The sequence below is a fragment of the Poecilia formosa genome, unplaced genomic scaffold, assembly GCF_000485575.1.
Source record: "Poecilia formosa unplaced genomic scaffold, Poecilia_formosa-5.1.2 Scaffold158, whole genome shotgun sequence".
Lineage (NCBI taxonomy): Eukaryota > Metazoa > Chordata > Actinopteri > Cyprinodontiformes > Poeciliidae > Poecilia > Poecilia formosa.
In genome coordinates this window covers 663,797-682,950 of record NW_006800097.1, presented here as the reverse complement: position 1 = coordinate 682,950, position 19,154 = coordinate 663,797, and the positions used below count along the sequence as shown (strand labels likewise).

General features: G+C 38.8%; 3 protein-coding genes across 3 annotated transcripts in view; 1 reads left to right on the top strand and 2 right to left on the bottom strand.

The window, feature by feature from the left end:
* Positions 1–110: 110 nt before the first annotated feature.
* On the top strand, positions 111–6,454 carry necap1 (NECAP endocytosis associated 1). Its single transcript, XM_007564335.2, has 8 exons — positions 111–251; positions 1,628–1,728; positions 1,994–2,098; positions 2,643–2,724; positions 2,894–3,002; positions 3,393–3,540; positions 3,812–3,908; positions 4,341–6,454. The coding sequence occupies exons 1-8, from the start codon at positions 157–159 to the stop codon at positions 4,393–4,395; spliced, it is 792 nt and encodes a 263-aa protein (XP_007564397.1). The 5' UTR covers positions 111–156; the 3' UTR covers positions 4,396–6,454.
* Positions 6,455–11,300: 4,846 nt separating this feature from the next.
* LOC103146419 (serine/threonine-protein kinase SBK1) lies at positions 11,301–14,867 on the bottom strand. Its single transcript, XM_007564333.2, has 5 exons — positions 14,580–14,867; positions 12,929–13,073; positions 12,639–12,841; positions 12,323–12,484; positions 11,301–12,200 (listed from the first exon to the last, which is right to left on the bottom strand). The coding sequence occupies exons 1-5, from the start codon at positions 14,583–14,585 to the stop codon at positions 11,562–11,564; spliced, it is 1,155 nt and encodes a 384-aa protein (XP_007564395.1). The 5' UTR covers positions 14,586–14,867; the 3' UTR covers positions 11,301–11,561.
* A 2,537-nt stretch (positions 14,868–17,404) lies between these two features.
* The window catches only part of LOC107837605 (uncharacterized), a 15,984-nt gene continuing 14,234 nt past the window's right edge, over positions 17,405–19,154 (bottom strand). The window contains exon 5 of the transcript XR_001663647.1: positions 17,405–17,415. The gene's annotated coding sequence lies outside the window, so the exon portion shown is untranslated. The remainder of the gene's footprint in view (positions 17,416–19,154) is intronic.

Here is a 19,154-nt window from a genome sequence, read left to right as displayed (position 1 = left end):
TGCTCACCTGGCCAATGAAGAACTAAATTATGGCAATTTAAGATCCGTTCTCATAATTATATGATAACATGTCTCGCCATACTCATGAACCCGTTAGAAATGGGCTGAATAAATGACTCACGACCACGATCCTCCCACATCAGTACTCGGGATAAGATGGCGGCCGAGGGAGAGTACGAGTCGATCCTGTGCGTTAAACCAGATGTCAACGTTTACCGCATCCCGCCTCGTGCTTCGAACCGCGCGTACAGGTAAGACAACACCTGCGGGGTTAAAGCAGAACTACTTGAAGGGGTTTACTAGTGGTCGGTGAAGATCCGATCCTATACATTCACATGGACGCCAAGCCACAGAGTTCCACTAATGCAAGTGAAACTGTAGTAATTCAGTTTTTCTGTTTGAATCACGTCCCAGCTGTTGGAGAGCTCCGTGTTTGGCTTCTTGCGTGACGCGGTGTGCGGTAAAGGGTTCTGGTTATTTGTCATCATGCCGCCTGGATCAATACGGGCAGTTTGCCAGGACAGTCCCCGACACTGTCCATAGGTTGGAACTGGTTGTTGGAACTGCTGACCCGGGAAACACATATTGAAAACTAAATCGAAAGTCTATTTTCCTTTCATCATCACATACGGATTGCTGCGTGTCCATCACGCTGGTCACTGCATGGGCGGAATCCTGAGGGCAGAGATGGAAAGTTGGGCCCCATGCTGTTCTGAGGAGCAATGAACATTTTTAATCTGAAAAGGATGGATTTTGATTTTTGTGTTATCAGAACCTGTGCTAATTTCAACATTTTATTTTTTATTGTGCATAACAAGATTGTCAAGCAAGAAGATTTTTCTTAATTATATTTTTTAGATAAACAATCTCATTATATATATAAAGAATCAGTCAATTTTTGACAGATCCTTAAAATTTAGCAAGGATACCTGATATTATAGAAGTGCAGAATATTGATAAAATACTTATAAGATTGAAACATAAGTAATCAAAAATCATTAATTGTCACTAGCAAGAAGACCTGAGATGAAAAAGATGAATCTAGCAGCAGGATTAATACAGTAAGCGAACTCCTGAACTTATTTCAGGTGTTTCTCTCCTGAAATAAATAAATTGGACTGTAATTTAAACTAATCTACGGAACCTGGTGCTGCAAGGTTGAAGACTTTGTCCTGTTAATAATAATACAATATTTTTCTTTTTTTTTTTCAAAATCTCTTTCTCTTTCTTACTGTTTATTCAAATGTCACATGCTATTTTTATTTTTTCTTTAATTATGTAAAGCCCCTTGAAATGTCTTGCTGCTAAAATGTGCTATACAAATCAAATTTGATTGATTGATTGATTAATCACCTTATGGAAGCCCTGCCTAGACACATCCTAAACCCCCAGAATTTAAGTAGGGTGCATTTGTTTTTTTGCAGTTTATCTTTCAGGGAAGTAAAATGCTCATGGAGCTCAGTTCTACTTGGAGCTTCTTGTGTGCAGTTGATCACAACACGATGCCTTGAGTTAAGTCATTTCAACACTGCACTTGCAAGGAAAGCTGAATAAACATACTGTTAGGATGTGTAATCCCAGCAGACCTGCAGCTCTGTGACTGTTCACCACAACCGTTTGTCTACAGGGCTGCTGACTGGAAGCTAGACGCTCCGGACTGGTCCGGTCGAATGAGAATAACGGCCAGAGGAACAGTAGCATACATCAAACTAGAAGACAAAGTCTCAGGTTGGATATGAAGCTTGTTGACTTGATGTTTTCTATCGCTCTGAGTCAGACTCCTTGGGTAGTGGAACTCCTGCTGACGCTGACATTTCCACTGAGAATGAAAACACAACGGCGTTAAGGTCACACAAACTGCATGCACATTACATTGCTGTCATGGAAAGCGTGTACTTTTGACTCTTATACAGTTTGAAACAAATAAGCTGTGCAGGTGAAGGAGCCATTATTTCTCTACAGTTTTTAACACATGTGCCCTGTGGTGCTGCAGGGGAACTGTTTGCCCAGGCACCTGTGAAGGAATACCCCGGCGTCGCTATGGAAACCGTCAGTGATTCCAGCCGATATTTTGTTCTGAGGATACAGGATGACAGCGGTGAGGACACTGTCTATAAAAGTATTTACACCCCTTAAAGGTTTTCCCAGTTTGTCATGTTACAACCACAAACTTCTGGGTATTTTAATTCTTTTTTTTTGTTTGATCAATTCAAAGTAGAGAAACTTTGTCACATGGTAGGACAAGGATAGATGGTTTTCGAAAGGTAAAATATTTGAAATGAACTTGTATTGATTTCTGAGGAAATACTTTTAGAACCGCCTTCTAGCTGCTTGTCTCTGATAGTGGCAGTTATGTCTCAAAGTAGTTCAACCTCATTCAGATTTATCAGAGATTCTCTGTGACCATAAATGTTTAATATTTTTACACCGTGCTACTGAATCTAGGTTTAGACTTTGACTGAACTAAGTCATTCTATCATCTCTTTGGCTGCATGTTTAGGGTTGTTTTTCCAATTTGAAGTATTTTTTTTTTTTGTTCTTCAAAAGGTTTTTACTCCAGGATTTCTGCCAATAACAGATAACATTTCTATTTGAAACCTGTAAACAAATCCACGTTTTCTCCCATCATCTGTTGCATGCAGGCCGCAGCGCTTTCATAGGAGTTGGTTTTGGGGACCGAGGAGACGCTTTTGATTTCAACGTCGCTCTGCAGGATCATTTCAAGTAAGCAAGAAGGCTCAGTGTGCAAATATATATTCAGCTTCAAAAAAAAAAAAGTTAAAGAATGTAATTTTTGTCTAAACGTCTTTTGGTTCTGATAATGTAAGTTTTCACAGCTTGTTTTATTGGAAAATTCTAAGTGAAAATTGTTTGTGTTTCTGGATCTTTGTAGGTGGGTGAAACAGGAGAGTGAAATCAGTAAAAGCAACCAGCTCGGGGATTCAGGACCAAAACTGGATTTGGGTTTTAAGGAGGGACAGACAATCACACTGAATATAGGGGTAAGGAAATATCTGGATTTTCCTTAATTCCCAGATTTTTATAAAAAAGTTAAGTTAATGTAAAGCCTTATTTCTAGAAAACCTATACAACTCCTTAATGAAACTTAAAGACGAACTAAAAATACAAACTAATACAGTTCAATTTATAAATTAGATATAAGACTAACAGAAATGCATCTAAAATACACAATAAATATGATCCTTGTCAAAACTTTTAATTGTTAAAATGTTTTGAAAACAAACACCAGTGAAACCAGCTATGATGAAATCAGTTTAGACAACCTTTTTTTTTTTTTTTGCAAAGTAGCACATATTCAACTTCTGTCTGTAAACATGCTCATTTTTTCCTCTTCTGCCTTTCACTTGACTTCATCTTTGTTCCATAAACAGCAGGGTAAAAAGAGGGATAAGCCCCGTCCACAAGGCTCAGCGGGGGTTGGACTCCTGCCACCACCGCCTGGAGGAAAGATAGCTCCGCCTCCTTCGTCTGGCTCATCTAACCACAACACAGTTCCCCAGACAGCTGGCACAGCAACAGGTTAGTAGCACCATGCTGCTGCTGCACCACGACTATATTGCATACATGAGCTCATATGAAAACTAATTGGAGGAAAAATGACTAATCTCTGTGCATCAGAATCATGGAAAAATCCCACCTTGTGCAGCTCTAACCTACATGAGTAACCCATTTTCTCAGTCAGTGTGTTAATTAGAGAATATCTGTCTTCCGGCTGCATAAAATGAATTTTAAAAAGTGTGTCATCTGTGAGCTGCATGCAATGATTTTCATATTTCTTCGTCTCTTTCAGGCTGCCTCTTGGAGTTGGACAGCAGTAACTCCAACACGGTGGTTCAGTCCAATCAGAGCTCAGATCTACTCTGGGGAGACTTTTCAGCTCCAGCGAGGTAGAGCATGACTTCACTGGTGTTGGAGATTCATTCTCATCTATATATTTATGTATTAACTTATTGGCCATATATATATAAATGTGGCCATATATCTGCCCACATTTTGTCAAAACAAATGTGGCTAAGAGGTTTTTTTTATTTTTTATTATTATTATTTTTCAGTGGTGCTTTTTGTCTGGGTGTGAATACATTAATAATAACAATACAATTAATAAAAATAATTTGATTGTTATTTCATTTTTATATTTCATTTTATATTCTATTCTTGTCATAATTTCAGAAATGATGATTATGTATTTTTAATCTTCAAAAAGGAAACTGTTTGCTTAGGGTAAACAGTTTCCCTAAGTGTTTTTTCCATCTTTTATTGATGTGTTTAAAAAAAACAAAACAACTAAACTAATCAGTTTGTGTGTTTTGGACTTCCAGTTCTGTTCCTCCTCCATCAACGACTCAAAGCTCCACAAACTGGATCCAGTTTTGAGCCGTCGCTGCTCACGTCAGATGTGATGTTTCATCTCGCTGCATTCGTGTCCATGGCTTCCTGTGAACCTCACTGAGAGTATCTCCCACACCATCACCCTCCTCAGAGCAAAGATTACAAACCCCATTGTTCTGTTAAAGCCTGCTGACAGCAAATGAAGCATTAATGACTTAAAGCCATGAAATTATATGAGCCATCTGCAACAATATATAAGGGCTATGTGGCAGGTGTCGCTCCTTCATGTGTTTACATCAGTTCGCCTGTAGGGGTCCCTCTGAGCAGAGCTTTCTGTTTTTAGGACCGAGATGGATTTACATTTTGTCTGTGTGACAGCGCCCTCTGCTGGCACCAAATAGTACTAAATGTCAACAAATAGTTTATTAGCGCCCTTTTAAAAGTGCTGAAAATATGCAAAAAGCAAAATGGAGCTACAGAAAAATACTAATTTAAGATAAATTATATGAATATGTCTATTAAATTAGGATTAGCTCTTATTTATTTTTTGAAAAATAAAATGTAAGATTATTTTTTTTTTGAACAGCAAAAAGCAGTTGAGAAAAGAAAAGCTACACATAACTTTGTGTAGCTTTGCCCTTCCGGCTGAAGTTATTTCACTGGTTCTAAGCCATTAAATATAAATGTAAATGCAATCACACGAGCATTAAAAAAATGTGTATTTGAAAACCAGTGTGAAAATCAAAATATATATTTTTAAGTCACTGGCTTTAAAAAAGTTGCTGCTCTTGTAGTTTCACAGAGGAATTAAAATGATGGTTTAGGATGCTGAATTTATTTAAAGGTGATGGTGATATTATTGGGGAGGTATCCTCATAGATATATACAGATACATCAGTATTTATGTGGGATTATTAGCTCCACAATTTTATGGTTATATAGTGAAAATTATGTCATTGTCTTACAGCGTGTTCCGTCTCCACCAAAAACAATAGTGGTTGGAAATCCTTCTTTCCATGTGTTTTTTTCCATCTTTACTCTGTATTTTAAAGAAGCACATAAGTTAAAATATGGAATAACCTTATGTGAATCTGCTGCTCAAATAGAATACATAATCTCATGTAATCTGGCCAAGAGATTGGCTCAGAGAAAAAACGATTTCTCCTTCAGGATATCATAGGGAGGCTCTTCTGTGGCGGTTATTGTCAAGTCATTGCTCTGCTTTTGGCATTTAATGTTTTCGGTGTCATCAGTCACTCAATCAGTGCTGCTACATCTTTGAAACATCCCTTCTGCTTTGATTAATGTAAGTTTAAAGAAAAAGTGGACTGGAAGTAAAATGTTTGGTTCAGATACAAATAGCTTTTTGCCTTGGTGGACTGATGTTGTGCTGCATAATAAAACAAATAATTGCTCCACAATTGGACTTGTAAACAGTTTTGATGCCTTCTGATATGTGGAAAGTTATTATAAAAACGATTTTAACAGTGAAATACCTTGAAGGCTGGACTGCAAATGTGTGAAGTTGTTGCAGAAGGCGTTTTTATTTTAGGTGAAACTGTTTCCTGTGAGCTTGGACGTGCATAAAAACTGGAATGAGCTGGTGTGGTGTGGAAAATTAAACATTTTCCAGTCAGGATTCTAAAAACTCACCAGATGAGTCAACATGTCCTAGAATGAACTGAGCTGTTTGCTGCTGGAGCTGTGAGGACCAGCCTGAGCACTGCAGGAAAAACAAAATGATTGTGTTGCTTCATTCTGAATGTGTTAATGGCAGCAGATGAAATGTTGATCTTTTTGCTCTAAAAGTCTTATGAATTTAGACAAAGTTTACATTAATTTATTTGAATATTATTATTGACTGATTTAAAATGATCTGCATAGATATGGAAGATGTGCTGTGATCAGATCACATAAACTGTAATTGACTGGCATTGAGATATAGGACTGACTCGTTTATGTTGTCATGTGTTACGTTTACATTACTCATGTTGCCAGATCAAATATCATGTCCTTCATTTATTGCTTCTTCCATTCTGGATGTAAATTCACTGGACTAACTCTTGATTTGTGACCAGAGAGGCAATAAAACCTTTCAAAGGATGAAGTTTGTACTTTAACATTTTTGTACCCTGTCTCTTTTACATTGATATGTGATAGGGACACACAGACCTGCCACTTTATTAGGAACACCTTGCTGCTTGCTATTGGGCTGAACCTGCTTTTGCCTTCATAACTTCCTGTCTGCAGCAATAATTCTACTGGGCAAGAGTGACATCACAGGACTTCATCGTTCCTCTCCATCAGATCTCCATCTATGCTGTGTTAGATGGAGATGCGGTGACTATGGAAACCGCTGCAAAACAGCAAAATTGTGATGTTCAAAAATGGTTTGAAATTTGTGCATCCAAACGAGGAGTTTGACTCTGGTTCTGCTTTGCTGTCAATCAAGACATTTCAAATGTAAAATGTAAAAAGAGCAAAACGAGGCTTAACTACTGCCAGTAAGTATTGAATTAACTTTGACTGGTAAGTGAAGCAATGTGGGGGAAAAAACGGTCTTTGTGGCAACTTAAAGGTAAAAATCTTAACAGTTTGTGTCCAGGATGTGTAGGGTCTGCAGAGTTGCACGCTTCGCTTTTCCTGATCCTGATCCTAGATCTAGATCAGCTCTGATGATCCTCTCTTGGTACATATTTTCTTTCTAAATGATTGAAACTAAGTCACTGATGGATTATCTCTTTACATGTTTTCTCATTAACTTTTCAATCAGGTATAACAAGTGAATTAGTAACAGGTAAAGTATTAATTATTAGTTATATTTATACATCAGGCCTGTACTTTTGTTAAACCATTTCTGTTTTTTTTTTCAGATTGCAGATTTCAGATTGATTCTGTTTTTTGCCATAAGCGTGAAATATACTTGCCAACATTTTAATTTTCTCAAACTTCTAAATACATTGAATGTTTTACTGTACGGATGCCCATGACCATGAACCTAAAGCAGGTCTAATATATGTCTGAAATGTTTTATGAATGAAAAGACCCAGTGTTTCATACACCTATATTTAAACCTTTCAGATTCTCCATCCCTGTCCGTCCTGGCTGCTTCAAGCTGGCAATAAACACTATGTGCTCTAAGAAGCTTGTTAATGAGGAAACGGAGACAGTCATAGTAGAAGTGAGAAATGTTGTGAGACATTCTGACATGACTTCACTGAGCTGCAGCTTTTAGCTCTGCTGACAGATGGAAACGGAGAGCATCAGACAGCTGGACAGACGGCGAGCAGATCCGTAAAAATTAATCAGGAATTCAATTCCTCTGGTTCAGAGTGTGTGATCAGCTCAGATCACACACTCAAATATCAGGTTGCATCTACCCTGGGATTCGTTTACAAAATATGCCATGTCATTGTTTCAATGTGCATCAGCCTGGTTTTCACATGAGGAGAAAGCCCAATGTGAAAAAGATTTACTGGAAATGTCTTCATCTTATATAAAAATGATTTAAGAGTGCATCCTGTTTTATTGGTGGAAGTACTGTGATAGTGGTGTCATATTGCTGGAGAGTTGCTTCTTATCAACATGGACATTTGAGGAATTTGCTTCAGACCTGAGTGTGTGAAAGGAAAATCAATCAACTTGACTGATTCTTAAAGGAAATATGTTCAGAAATCTGGTCACAAGAAACTTGCTGACAGATATAAAACAGTTTGTTTGAGGTCTAAGTTGCTAAAGAACATTTAACCAAATATCACTGGCAATGTATGTTTATACAGTCATATTTGTCTTCCAGTCAAGGTTTTTTTTTCAGATCAAAAGTACCTTATGAAAATAACTTTAAAGTAGATATTAAACAAATTCCACAATTCTGTATTAAAATATTCTTTATTGGTCTGATGTAATGCTCCAATAATAAATGTTTCATTAGCTGTAAGCAGGAAAACCCTGAAGGCCGGTTCCCTCCTGTGGACCCAAAAGCCTTACATGGGGAAATCGAACGACTGCGCTCCCTTCTGGAGATGGAGAGAGCCAGAAATTTTGAAGACAACCAAAAACTGGCCCACCTGGAGGCAGAACTGGAAGAGACAAAACTCCCAGGAGAAACCTTAGCAGGTTGTTCCTTAGACCTGAAATCTGTGGAAGAAACCAAGATTGATGCAGAAACCATCCTGGAGGATTTTGATAATCCAGGTACTGAAACCATCCAGGAGCCTGTCTGCTGATTAAATCCTTTAATCAGCAGACGGTGTGATTTTCTGATTTATTTATTTTTTTCTCATTTTGTCTCTCATAGTTGAGGTAACAGTGGTAAAGTATGGACATCTAATACAGTCAATTGAATTATAAAGAAAAGCCACTAGTTCCAAGGAAAGCATATGTGATGTTAAATGGATATTAATATCAAATTACAGATTTTGAACCAGATGAAGCTAAAACTGTTACTTGAGAAGATCTGGGTAGAAAATATCTACATAAAAAGATGTTTTCTTTTATCTTAAATGCAAAATGTTTATATTTTTTGTACATTTTTGACTCAATTGCTGCTCTGAGTTTGTTGTTCTTTCAGCAGTTACCCTTGAGTTTGTATACTCCAGTTAACGATTAATTAATTACTAAATGAGTTGATGATTATCCCAATAACTGATTAATTTGATTAATCGTCGTAGCCCTATTACAGAGCAATTTAAAAGCAACTCCTCATCGTGTGTGGCTCAGACCTCCTGGATGTTTTCCGTCTGCAGCTTCTCCGACCTCAGGAACTCCAGAACGGCTCCGAAGTGGGAACCGTCGCGGTCGATGAAGAGGCATCCCTGAGCGTCGGTACTGACTTTGGGCTGAGAGCCAAACAGCTCCGCCACCTTGGAGTCCAGGTGTCTTCTGAGCGTGCTCAGTGTGGTGCTGCACAGGTGACCCCTGACATTTAGCTGAACCACAGAGGAGTGCTGATGTCGGATAAATCCACAAATAATAACTTACTATAGTTATGTGATCAATTTAATAAAACTAGAAACATATGTCTCATATAAATAATGAAACATTCTAAAGTTCTCCACTTATTACTCAATGAAATAATTAAACTGGTGAATGCAGTTAAAATTTGAATCAAATGTTTTTGTTGTTATTAATAGTATTGCTTCCTGTATTGCAAAGCAGTTTCTCGTGAAAATATGTGGGGAACTTCATAAGGAGAAATTCTTAAGGTGGAGTTTGGGTCAGGCTACTTCAAAGGCCTCCAGCTTGTGACTCTGTAAGGTCAGGAAATCGTTGGTGGGTCAAACCAGGAGCTGCTGAACTTCATGACTCTGGTTGTTTAAAAGATTTAGGAGCTGCTGGGTGAAGCTGTAACAGACATGGGGTCAGAGCTAAAAGGTCAAATCCTAAAGTCTAGAATTATGACATTTTATCCTGAAGGTGACTTAAACACACTCTACACGTTGATTTGGATGTCTGTCAGGTCAGATTCTGGGACTGTTTGTTAGTAAATGCATTAATTCCTTGTCTGTGTCTTTTTATATTTATTGCCTTGGTGAGACAGCAATGAAAATACCAAACATGTCAAACTTTACAGTGCAACCTTATCCAGTCTATTTGCAATGGTGTTTTCTCTCTGTGGAAGTGATGAAGGAAGGGAACTTGGAGCAATGAAGAGATAACAGTTACAAGATTTTATCCTTTGTTGGTTCTCATTCAGACATGAACTGATGACATAAAGTCATATTCTTTACATTAGAACATGCTTTCAGATTAAAGGACCTTCTGAAAATAACATTCAAGCAGATGTTAAAGCAGAGATTTCATTTCTAAGCTTATTCTTTTCTTATGTAGTTTTTTGCAGAAGAAAACTTTTATATGTTTTTGTCCTCACCTCTCTACTTTTTAATGGAAGTTGGCAGCAGTTTAATATTCAGCTGCTGCAGATGATCTTTCTCTGACCTTACTCCCACTTCTAGTCTTTCTCTTTTCAACACATGTGCTAAAGATCAGACATTTTCCGGCAAACACGTTATATTTTAGCCTTTTTCCCCACATTCTCATTGTGAGAAACACAGTCAGGAGATTAGATTGATATTTATTGGAAGAGAAACAAGGACAAGGCTAAAACTGCGTCCATCTACTTTATTTCCTGGTTGTGTCATTCTCTCAGTATAGCTGTGACCTTTACAAAATATATTTGAAAAAAAAAAAGTGATTCCTTTAATGATGCTTGTCAAGTCTCAATGTTTCATGCCAGTTCTGAGATCTAAAAATGATCCAGCGGATTGCGCTTGCATGATCACTGAGAATGTGACTTGGCCGGACGATGAGGCTAAAGATTCTGGCACGGCTCTGGTGCTGAAAGGTTTTAATGTCAAACTGATTACTGAGTGTCTATTTATGAAAACACCTGGGGAAGCTTTCCTGATGGGCTTCACAGAGTGTGGTATTCACATCGGTGTATAATCTTGCAAAAGCTTTACAGTGAAATAATAAAAATGATTATTCATCATCTTAATGTCTTTGATTCACTGAAAACTTGATAAAATTCGTTCAGGCATATTTTTCTTTGTAAAAGATGCAGAGATCTGACTGGGACTGTAATGAAACTGAACTCTAGACGTGTTCATAGTTTGCAGACTACATACCATTCATGACCCGGTATGGCGTGTTACGCTCTCCAAAGTCTAGATCCAAATATATCACAGAGCTCCACAGACAGTGTCTTACAAGGACATGGTAGTATTACATCTCCACTAAACCGTCATGATCTGCAGGTGTTTGTACACTTTACCTCTTTTTGTTTTGTAGATCTGTGTTTTAGTTTAGGTCCTGTTTCCACTGCCTCTCTGATTCACACTCTTCCACAGCTGTTTTTCATTCCTCTGGTTAAGCTCACCTGGGTGTGCTTAGTCTTTTGTGACAAATTTCTTAAGGTACTGGTCACAACAAAATTACACACTGACAGAGTCTAAGTTTATAGAGTTTATTGTGAAAAATTAAGGTAACATGACTGCTTAACTTGGTTTCTATGGCATCTCCTACAGTGACTAACTTTTTCACACATCCCCCCAAAAATAAACAAAATATTTGCTTAAATTACAAAAATTACAAAAATATAGCTTGCAATATTCATATTCAAGAATATAAACAGGATTTTAGATTGCTACATTTTAAAACAGTGCAATGCATGACTGCATTTTCAGTCTTTAGTCTTCTTTAATCATCTTTGCTCACCGCTCTCCTCTCCCCTCCATCTCCTTCACCGATTTAATTGCAGTCTTCCCACTGTTCTTCTTCCTCTCCTTCTCCTGTCTCATCCTCTCTTTCTCCATCATCCAGTGGTCTCCAAGGTAACTCAGAGCATCCTCAGGTCGTCCTCGAAGTTGCGGCCTGGGGTCGAGAAGCGACTGGAAGAAGGAGCAGGCTAACTGTGTGAAACAGGCGAACTGAGGGGCGACAGGTGAACCGTCCTCCTGTCTGTTTCCATTCAGATCAGTGGCTCCCTGTGTGCTCTCCGTCTCAGGTTCTACCCACACATCCAGTTCATCATCAGGACCTTTTGCACTCTCAAACCAATCTCGATACTTTACATATGAGCAGCAGTCGCTGGCTGTCTCAGCCCAGGGGTGGCTGCCGGTGAGCATGGCGTATGTGAGGATGCCCAGAGCCCAGCTGTCTGTGCTGGGCTCCACAGACGCCCAAACTCTCTGCTTCTTTGTTTTCCTCATATCCCCATCCTCCTGAAAGTTACCGTTTTCGTCGTTTGTGCTGCTCCAGCTGTCCTCGTTTCCTCGAGCAATCTCAGCCTCTGGGGTGCAGTAAGGGGAACTAAACCAGACCTCTGGGATTCTGGTTCCCTTGGCCTTCACCTGGGGGAAACAAAAAAAATATCTTTAAATGCCATATTTAAACAATTGGTTCAGGTGTTTTTATTGGCAAGAATCTTTGTATAATGGCATATTGTGCTTTAATCTGATAGTCCTGGACTGACCATGCCAAAGTCTCCAAGTTTGACCCATCGGCACGCAGAGTCACACAGAAAGACATTCTCAGGTTTGACATCTCTGTGGACAAACCCAAGGGAGTGGAGGTGGGACAGAGCCCCACACAGCTGGGACACCACCCGCTGACAGCAGTCCTCCTCCATCCCTACCTGTGGACCAAGGTTTATCAGTCTTTCTGTCCATATTCTCTTATTTTTACTGTGAGCTGACAGTCCTTCATTAAAACTGCTTTTTCCTTTGAAACATTGTCCTTATCAGTCTCTTTCTGTGTTTACATGACAAATTAAAGCCCTAGCTGCATACCTCTGGTGTGATTACGTCAAAGAGATCACCAAAGAGACTGGCTTGCTGAGCGAAGATGTAGTGTGACGGGGTGGAGTAAGCGATTCCCAGAGCTCTGGTCAGAGACGGATGGGTGCAGAACGACAAAGAGAGGTTGTACTCCCTCAGGAAGGAGAAAAGCGAGGTGGATTCCCGTGGGAAGAGCTTCAATGCCATCGGAGTTCCTGAGGGAAATGGAAGGAACGACATTTTTTTTACTTTCAAGTTTGGTTTCTTGGAACTGTTTGGTTTTGGTTAACTAACTTTCTCACCTCTTTTTCTGTGCACAGCCAGCATTACTTTTCCATACGAGCCTTCGCCCAGCAGCTTCAGGACCTGGAAGTGCTCTGACGTGTCCATCGCTGTCAGAGATTGAGCCGTCAGATGGCACATCTCATCCAGAAGCTTTGTGGCAGCCTTGAGAAACAGATAACGAGTTAAAATGAGACTCATCAAACTGGACAGTCAACATATAAATGGTTAAAAACTTTAAATTTGAACAAGTAGATATCATTCTTGCTAATTAGTTTTCTCTTATGAACTGAATTCCTGACACCGTTTGGGAATGCAACGCGACCGCTTCAGCACTGATTGTCGCCATGGTGACGTTGATAACATTTATCTGCAGACATAAACATGTCTGTTAATAGCCACATGAAACCCTGTCGCACACACTGCTCCTGGTTTTGTCTGTTGATGTTTCCACTGCAGCTGGCACCTCTCAGGCCAAGGTTAGGTGTCAACATACAGATCCAAACAGAGGGCAGCTCATTACTTCCCATTAGAGTCCAAATCAGAGCCGCAAATGTTCTGCATGCTGACACTGAATTCCTCAGCTTTGGTCAGACAAACAGCTTCTGAAAGTAGGAGGAACTTCAGTTTGGACAACGTTTTGTGCTCTTCAAACCTCATTCATTGTTGGGTTTATGTTAGGAGAGCAGAAAAAAACAAAACCTTTTGCAATAATAGAAACAATCACAGTAGAACAGTGAGGCACAAAACTAAACATACATCTGGCAGATGTAGGTTCAGTTTTTACCAATATGTTTATTCTGCTTCGGAGTAATATTATGTTTCTGTGAGTCCAAACTGGATGGAGCTAAACATTAGGGTGATGGGAAGGAGGCCTTCCAACTTCAAAGACTTGGATATCATTACAAAACATAAATCGTAAGAATAACATGTAAGAACCTTGCAGGTGGTTAGTAATTATAAAACTTTAATTACTGCAAAGTCAACACAGATTTCCTTTCCTTATTGAGAAGGGTGTAGATTATTGCTAATCTAGTTTTTTTTTTAAGTAAAAGCTTAAATCTGGATTACCTATGAAGATATATTAAGATATACCTATATTTTTGTCTATGTTCCTATGAGAAACACATGTAAAATGATGTACAATTTATTTCAATCTAAAATCTGCCAGAGGTATGAACAATTTTGAATTATATTTTGATACAATTTTGATATAAGATGATCCTGGTTGCAAGCATGTATTTAATATAAAGACACTGTTTATATATAATAATATTTACCATGCTTTACTCCATAATCTTCCAAAATTTGGATATGATGCATTAAAAAACAGTCAAAAATATTAAACAATCCTTGCACTCTCATGTATTTTTTTATCTGCAACTGCTTCTTGCAGTTTTATTGCAGCAATAAAACTGTCATATTTGCAAACTTTAAGAATTTTAAAGCTTTATATTAATCTGCAGTGAACCATTTTGATTTTAATTTCCAGTATTTGTTTTCTGCTTAGTAATCTTTACTCTTATCCTTTTGAAAAGCCAAATTGGAAGTTTTCAACCCTCATGGTGAAGACAAATTATTTCTATGGTCATGTTGTGAAAAGTTTTTGCAGTGGATGTTTTCTACCTTTAAATTGAGAAAATAAAATTATCTGCACTGCTCTCAACTTACGGTCATCTTGGAGTCCTGGTTTGATGTTGTCCCTTAAATCTGACCAAAAGAAATTACTGCTGAGGACGTCATGCAGCAGGTGCAGCAGTCAGAATATTTCTCTCCCTGGTTTTCTGTGCTATAATTCTAAAGACAAAAAAAAGAAAAAAAAACATTGAGCTCTAAATATCCAGTTCTGGTCTTGATGGATTCACTTATTCACCAGATTTTGGACTCAATTAAATACACGTTTTCATGTCTTCAGCAGCTGCTGTTCTGTCCTCATGTCCTCTCCTCCTCCTGCCTTTAATCTGCTGTTCCTGCTGCTGCTGCTGCATTGCTCGACAGACCCTGAAGGGTGTCATGAATGTTTCTGCATGGGGCTGTGCAAAAGAGGGTGTGTGTGTGTGTGTGGGGGGGTGTGTGTGTGTGTGTGTGTGTGTGTGTGTGTGACTTTTAATACGTGATTCTTTGTTTCATGTCATCTGGATTGTTCGTCTTTCAGATTAACATTTTCCCTGCAATTTCTAAGAATGGTAGTAATGGTAGCAAAACTACGGTATAACACATGGCTCAATTTTAGGTTTTATTCTCAATATGCTGCTGTTGGGTGGAATCATCAGGAGACAGCATTGATTTTGGAGACATGTGGCTCATGAGTCTCCTAATGAACCCAGACTGACTGAATCACTCTTTATCTGGACATTAAAAGTTACATTTCACAGAAAAACTGAACCCAAATTTAAACAGTGGAAATAAATATTTTGGATCAGGTCAAAACCTCAGAATCATAATCACCAAATCTACGTTTCAAAGGATGCTGTCATCATAAGAACATTGGCAGTGTGACCATTTCTCTCCCAGTCCAAAGTAGAGACTTTAGTTCATGTTCTTATAATCTGCTCTCTGTATTTTCTAAAAGAAATGTAGCTCTATTACAGCTAACACTGCTGCCATAACATCAATGAGGACCAGAAATCACAATGATTTAAAAGTTTATGCATTGTCCATTTTAGAACTTATTTTATACTGACATAAATAAAAAGTAGCATTGGAAAGTCCAGATGGGTTCGATTTATTTGATCAAAAGAAAGATCTGTGTTTTCAGATGGTATGCAGTGAAATACATTTTAAAGTCATGGTAAGGATGCAAAAAGCTAAACTCATTGTTTCACATTTTGTTTAAAAAAAAAAAGCATTGAATAAAAATGACTTTCATGGTCTCCTGGCCTCTTATAGCATAATAAATACTCTGCAATCTTTTAAAATATTATACACTAACTCATATTCAGAATGATTAAGAGAAGTTTAACTTCATTTGTGCTTCACTGAAATTTCAGATCATGACAGTCGATTAGCAGCTCTTTAAAATTCCATCAACATTATCTGCATCACCAAATCTCTTAGTGAAACACACTCTATCTGTGCTGGTTGCAAACCAAAGTGAAGTGAGGCATTCGATAGGATTACAGCTTGCACAGAACATCTAAAAGCAGCCAAATATGTATTCAAGTATCAGCTATCAGTTAAAAGCAGATATTTGGTGACTTCCGGTTATGGCGCTGAGGTGAGCAGACGCATTGAACTAGAGCTCCCAACTCGGTCGACTAATTTCCCCTTTGCCAGAGCTGAATTTACCCTCTAAGACCGATTATTCTATGATGAAAAGGGGAAAGGCATCGAAAAGTAACGTTAAATTAAAACAGACATACGAAACAAGCGAGAGAAATTCACTACTAGACGAAGGCGTAACTACGCAGCACATGGCTATGGAGGGGCTTCAAGCTAGCATCGGAGCTATTCACAAAGAGATTGTAGCTATCCGTGCAGACATGAAGGAAGAGCTGTGCGGCTTTCGTGAAGACTTCTCTACCGACATGAAAAGAGATTTAAGAAGTTTCCGAGAGGAAATTAATGGAAAGCTAAACGAAATCGTGTTGGATTTAAAGGAGAACCAAAAGAGAGCGGAGGAGTCGTTACAACGTGTGGCAGAATTGGAGGAGTGGTCCGCGGCGGCGAAAGAGGTGCTGTCTCAAACTATAAACAACCAAGATAAAATTCAAGCCAAACTGACTGATTTAGAAGCACGTTCACGTAGAAACAACATCCGTGTGTACGGGATTCCGGAAGACACAGAGGGAGATAATCTGCTGGAATTTATGGATGGTTTCATTAAGGCTGAGCTGTCACTCCAGGATATCGATTTAGCTATACAGCGCTGCCATCGGGCTTTGGGTCCCAAACCACCGCAAAATGCGAACCCCCGCTCCGTGGTGATCTCCTTTCTTGCATTTAGAACCAGGGACTTGGTGCTTCGTGCCGCGTGGAAGAAAGGAGAGATTCGTCTTAGCCAGCAGCGGGTTTATTTCGATCAGGACTACCAGGCAGAGACCCAAAAGAAGAGGAAAGCTTACGCCCCTATTAGAAAACTTCTGAAAGAAAAAGGTCTCCGTTTCCAAACCCCGCCACCGGCTAAACTCCGTGTGTTTTGTGATGATGGCCCGATCACGTATGGCAGCGCGGTGGAAGCCTTGAAGGACCTGCAGAGGAGAGGTCTCGCTCCCGAGTGCAATAGCAACGTTGGTGTACCTGCGGCGGCGCCGATGGAAATATTGGACAGACTGTCCTGGGTGACGGTGGAGGCCAAACGTCGGAACACCGACGCACACAGAGAGAGAGCACGGAAGAAACTCAGCGGATTTCGCCTTGAAGCTGGAGACACAACCGCCTTTTCAAGCTAAGCACCGCTCGTTAAAACTATTGCGGTAAGATAAGGATCACAATGACTGACCCAGAATGTGGACTAAGATATGAATATTTGCGTATAGAGACGCTGTCAGACATTATCATAATAATCCTTTGTTTAGCCTTTGCCAATGTTAAGAAATACGTTACTGATTTAAAATAAAGTAGATAATACATGACTGTTTTTGGGAGCCGGTTTAAAGGCTCTGATCGTGCACTGAGATTATACTCGTACGAGCTATGTCAGTTTGCACTGGAGAGACCCCCCATGAGAAGAGTCCCATGGGGAATTTTCTCTTCACCCAAGACTCCTTAATGAGTCGTTTTGTTGTGGAAGTCGTTCCTGTTGTAAGGTTAGAAGTTACAGGTTCTTTGTTTTTGATTTTTATAAATGTTCTGCTGTTATGGTCACCTTGGATGTGTAAGTTAGAGGGATTTATTCATTTAAAGATTTATGTTCCAACAGCAATATAAATTTATAACTATTAATGTTCACGGGTTACAGAATCCAATTAAAAGAGGAAAGCTTATAGCTAAAATGAAGAGAGAACAACAACAAATAATCTTCTGGCAGGAAACCCACTTAATCAAAGAGAGCCATGAAAAATTTAAAAAAATGGGTTTTAAAAGGACATTTTACTCATCCTACTCAAATGGACACGCTAGGGGTGTGGCAATATTAATTGCAAATAATGTGGACTTCCAGGTATCTAAACAAATTACAGACAAGGAAGGTCGTTTTGTTCTGGTAAAGGGAACATTAGACTCAAATGAAGTAACTTTACTTAACGTATATAGACCCCCAGGACATGACAGAACCTTTATTGATAAAATGCTTGACCTCATATTGGCAGAAGCATCTGGTGTTTTGATATGTGGAGGGGACTGGAATGCTCAACTGCATCCTTCCTTGGATTCCTCAAACCCTTTAAAAAAAACCAACCCAGAATCTTTGTATATAAAGAAAATGATAAAAAGGATAGGCCTATTTGATGTCTGGAGGGAATGCCACCCATTGGCTAAGGAGTTCACCTTTTACTCTCACTCACATGGCTTTTATTCAAGAATTGACTATTTTTTTCTATTTAGAGCAGACAGATATAGGGTCCTAGACTGCAGTATTGGTACCAGAGACGTGTCGGATCACTCAGGGGTATATTTGACACTACGTTTAGATTCTCATCCTAAGACTACAATTTGGAGACTTAACACAGCTTTGTTGAACGATGATAAATTTGAAGAATTTGTTAACAAGGAATTCACAGATTACCTAGATTTCAAAGACAGCAATGAATTGTCCCCAAGTATATTATGGGATGCGGCAAAAGCAGTACTACGTGGGAAAATTATTATGTGGGCATCAAGGAAGAAAAAAGAGAAATCTGAGCAATTCAATGACCTGACAAAACAGCTAAATATTCTAGAGCAGAAACATATTGAAACCAAAGACCCCTCCTTGCTACAACAAATTGCAGCAATAAAAGGGGAGCTAAATAGAAAACTCAATGATAAGGTTATACTTAATCTCAAATACGTAAAACAAACTTATTATGAAAATGGACCTCGAGCAAAAAAAATATTAGCCTGGAGACTAAAACAACAACAACTAGACAGGTCTATCTTTAAAATTAAAAATCCTATTTCTAATCAGTTGAGTTTCTCCCCGGAAGAAATACATAATTCATTTGAAATATTCTATAGGAAATTATATAGTCAACCCAAATTAACCGACCTTTCCTTAGTGAAGCAGTTTCTGGACTCGTTAGATCTCCCCTCAATTGGCATAGAGCAAAATAATTGGATATCTGCGGAAATAACCCCGGCAGAGGTCGATAAAGCCATCTCAAAATT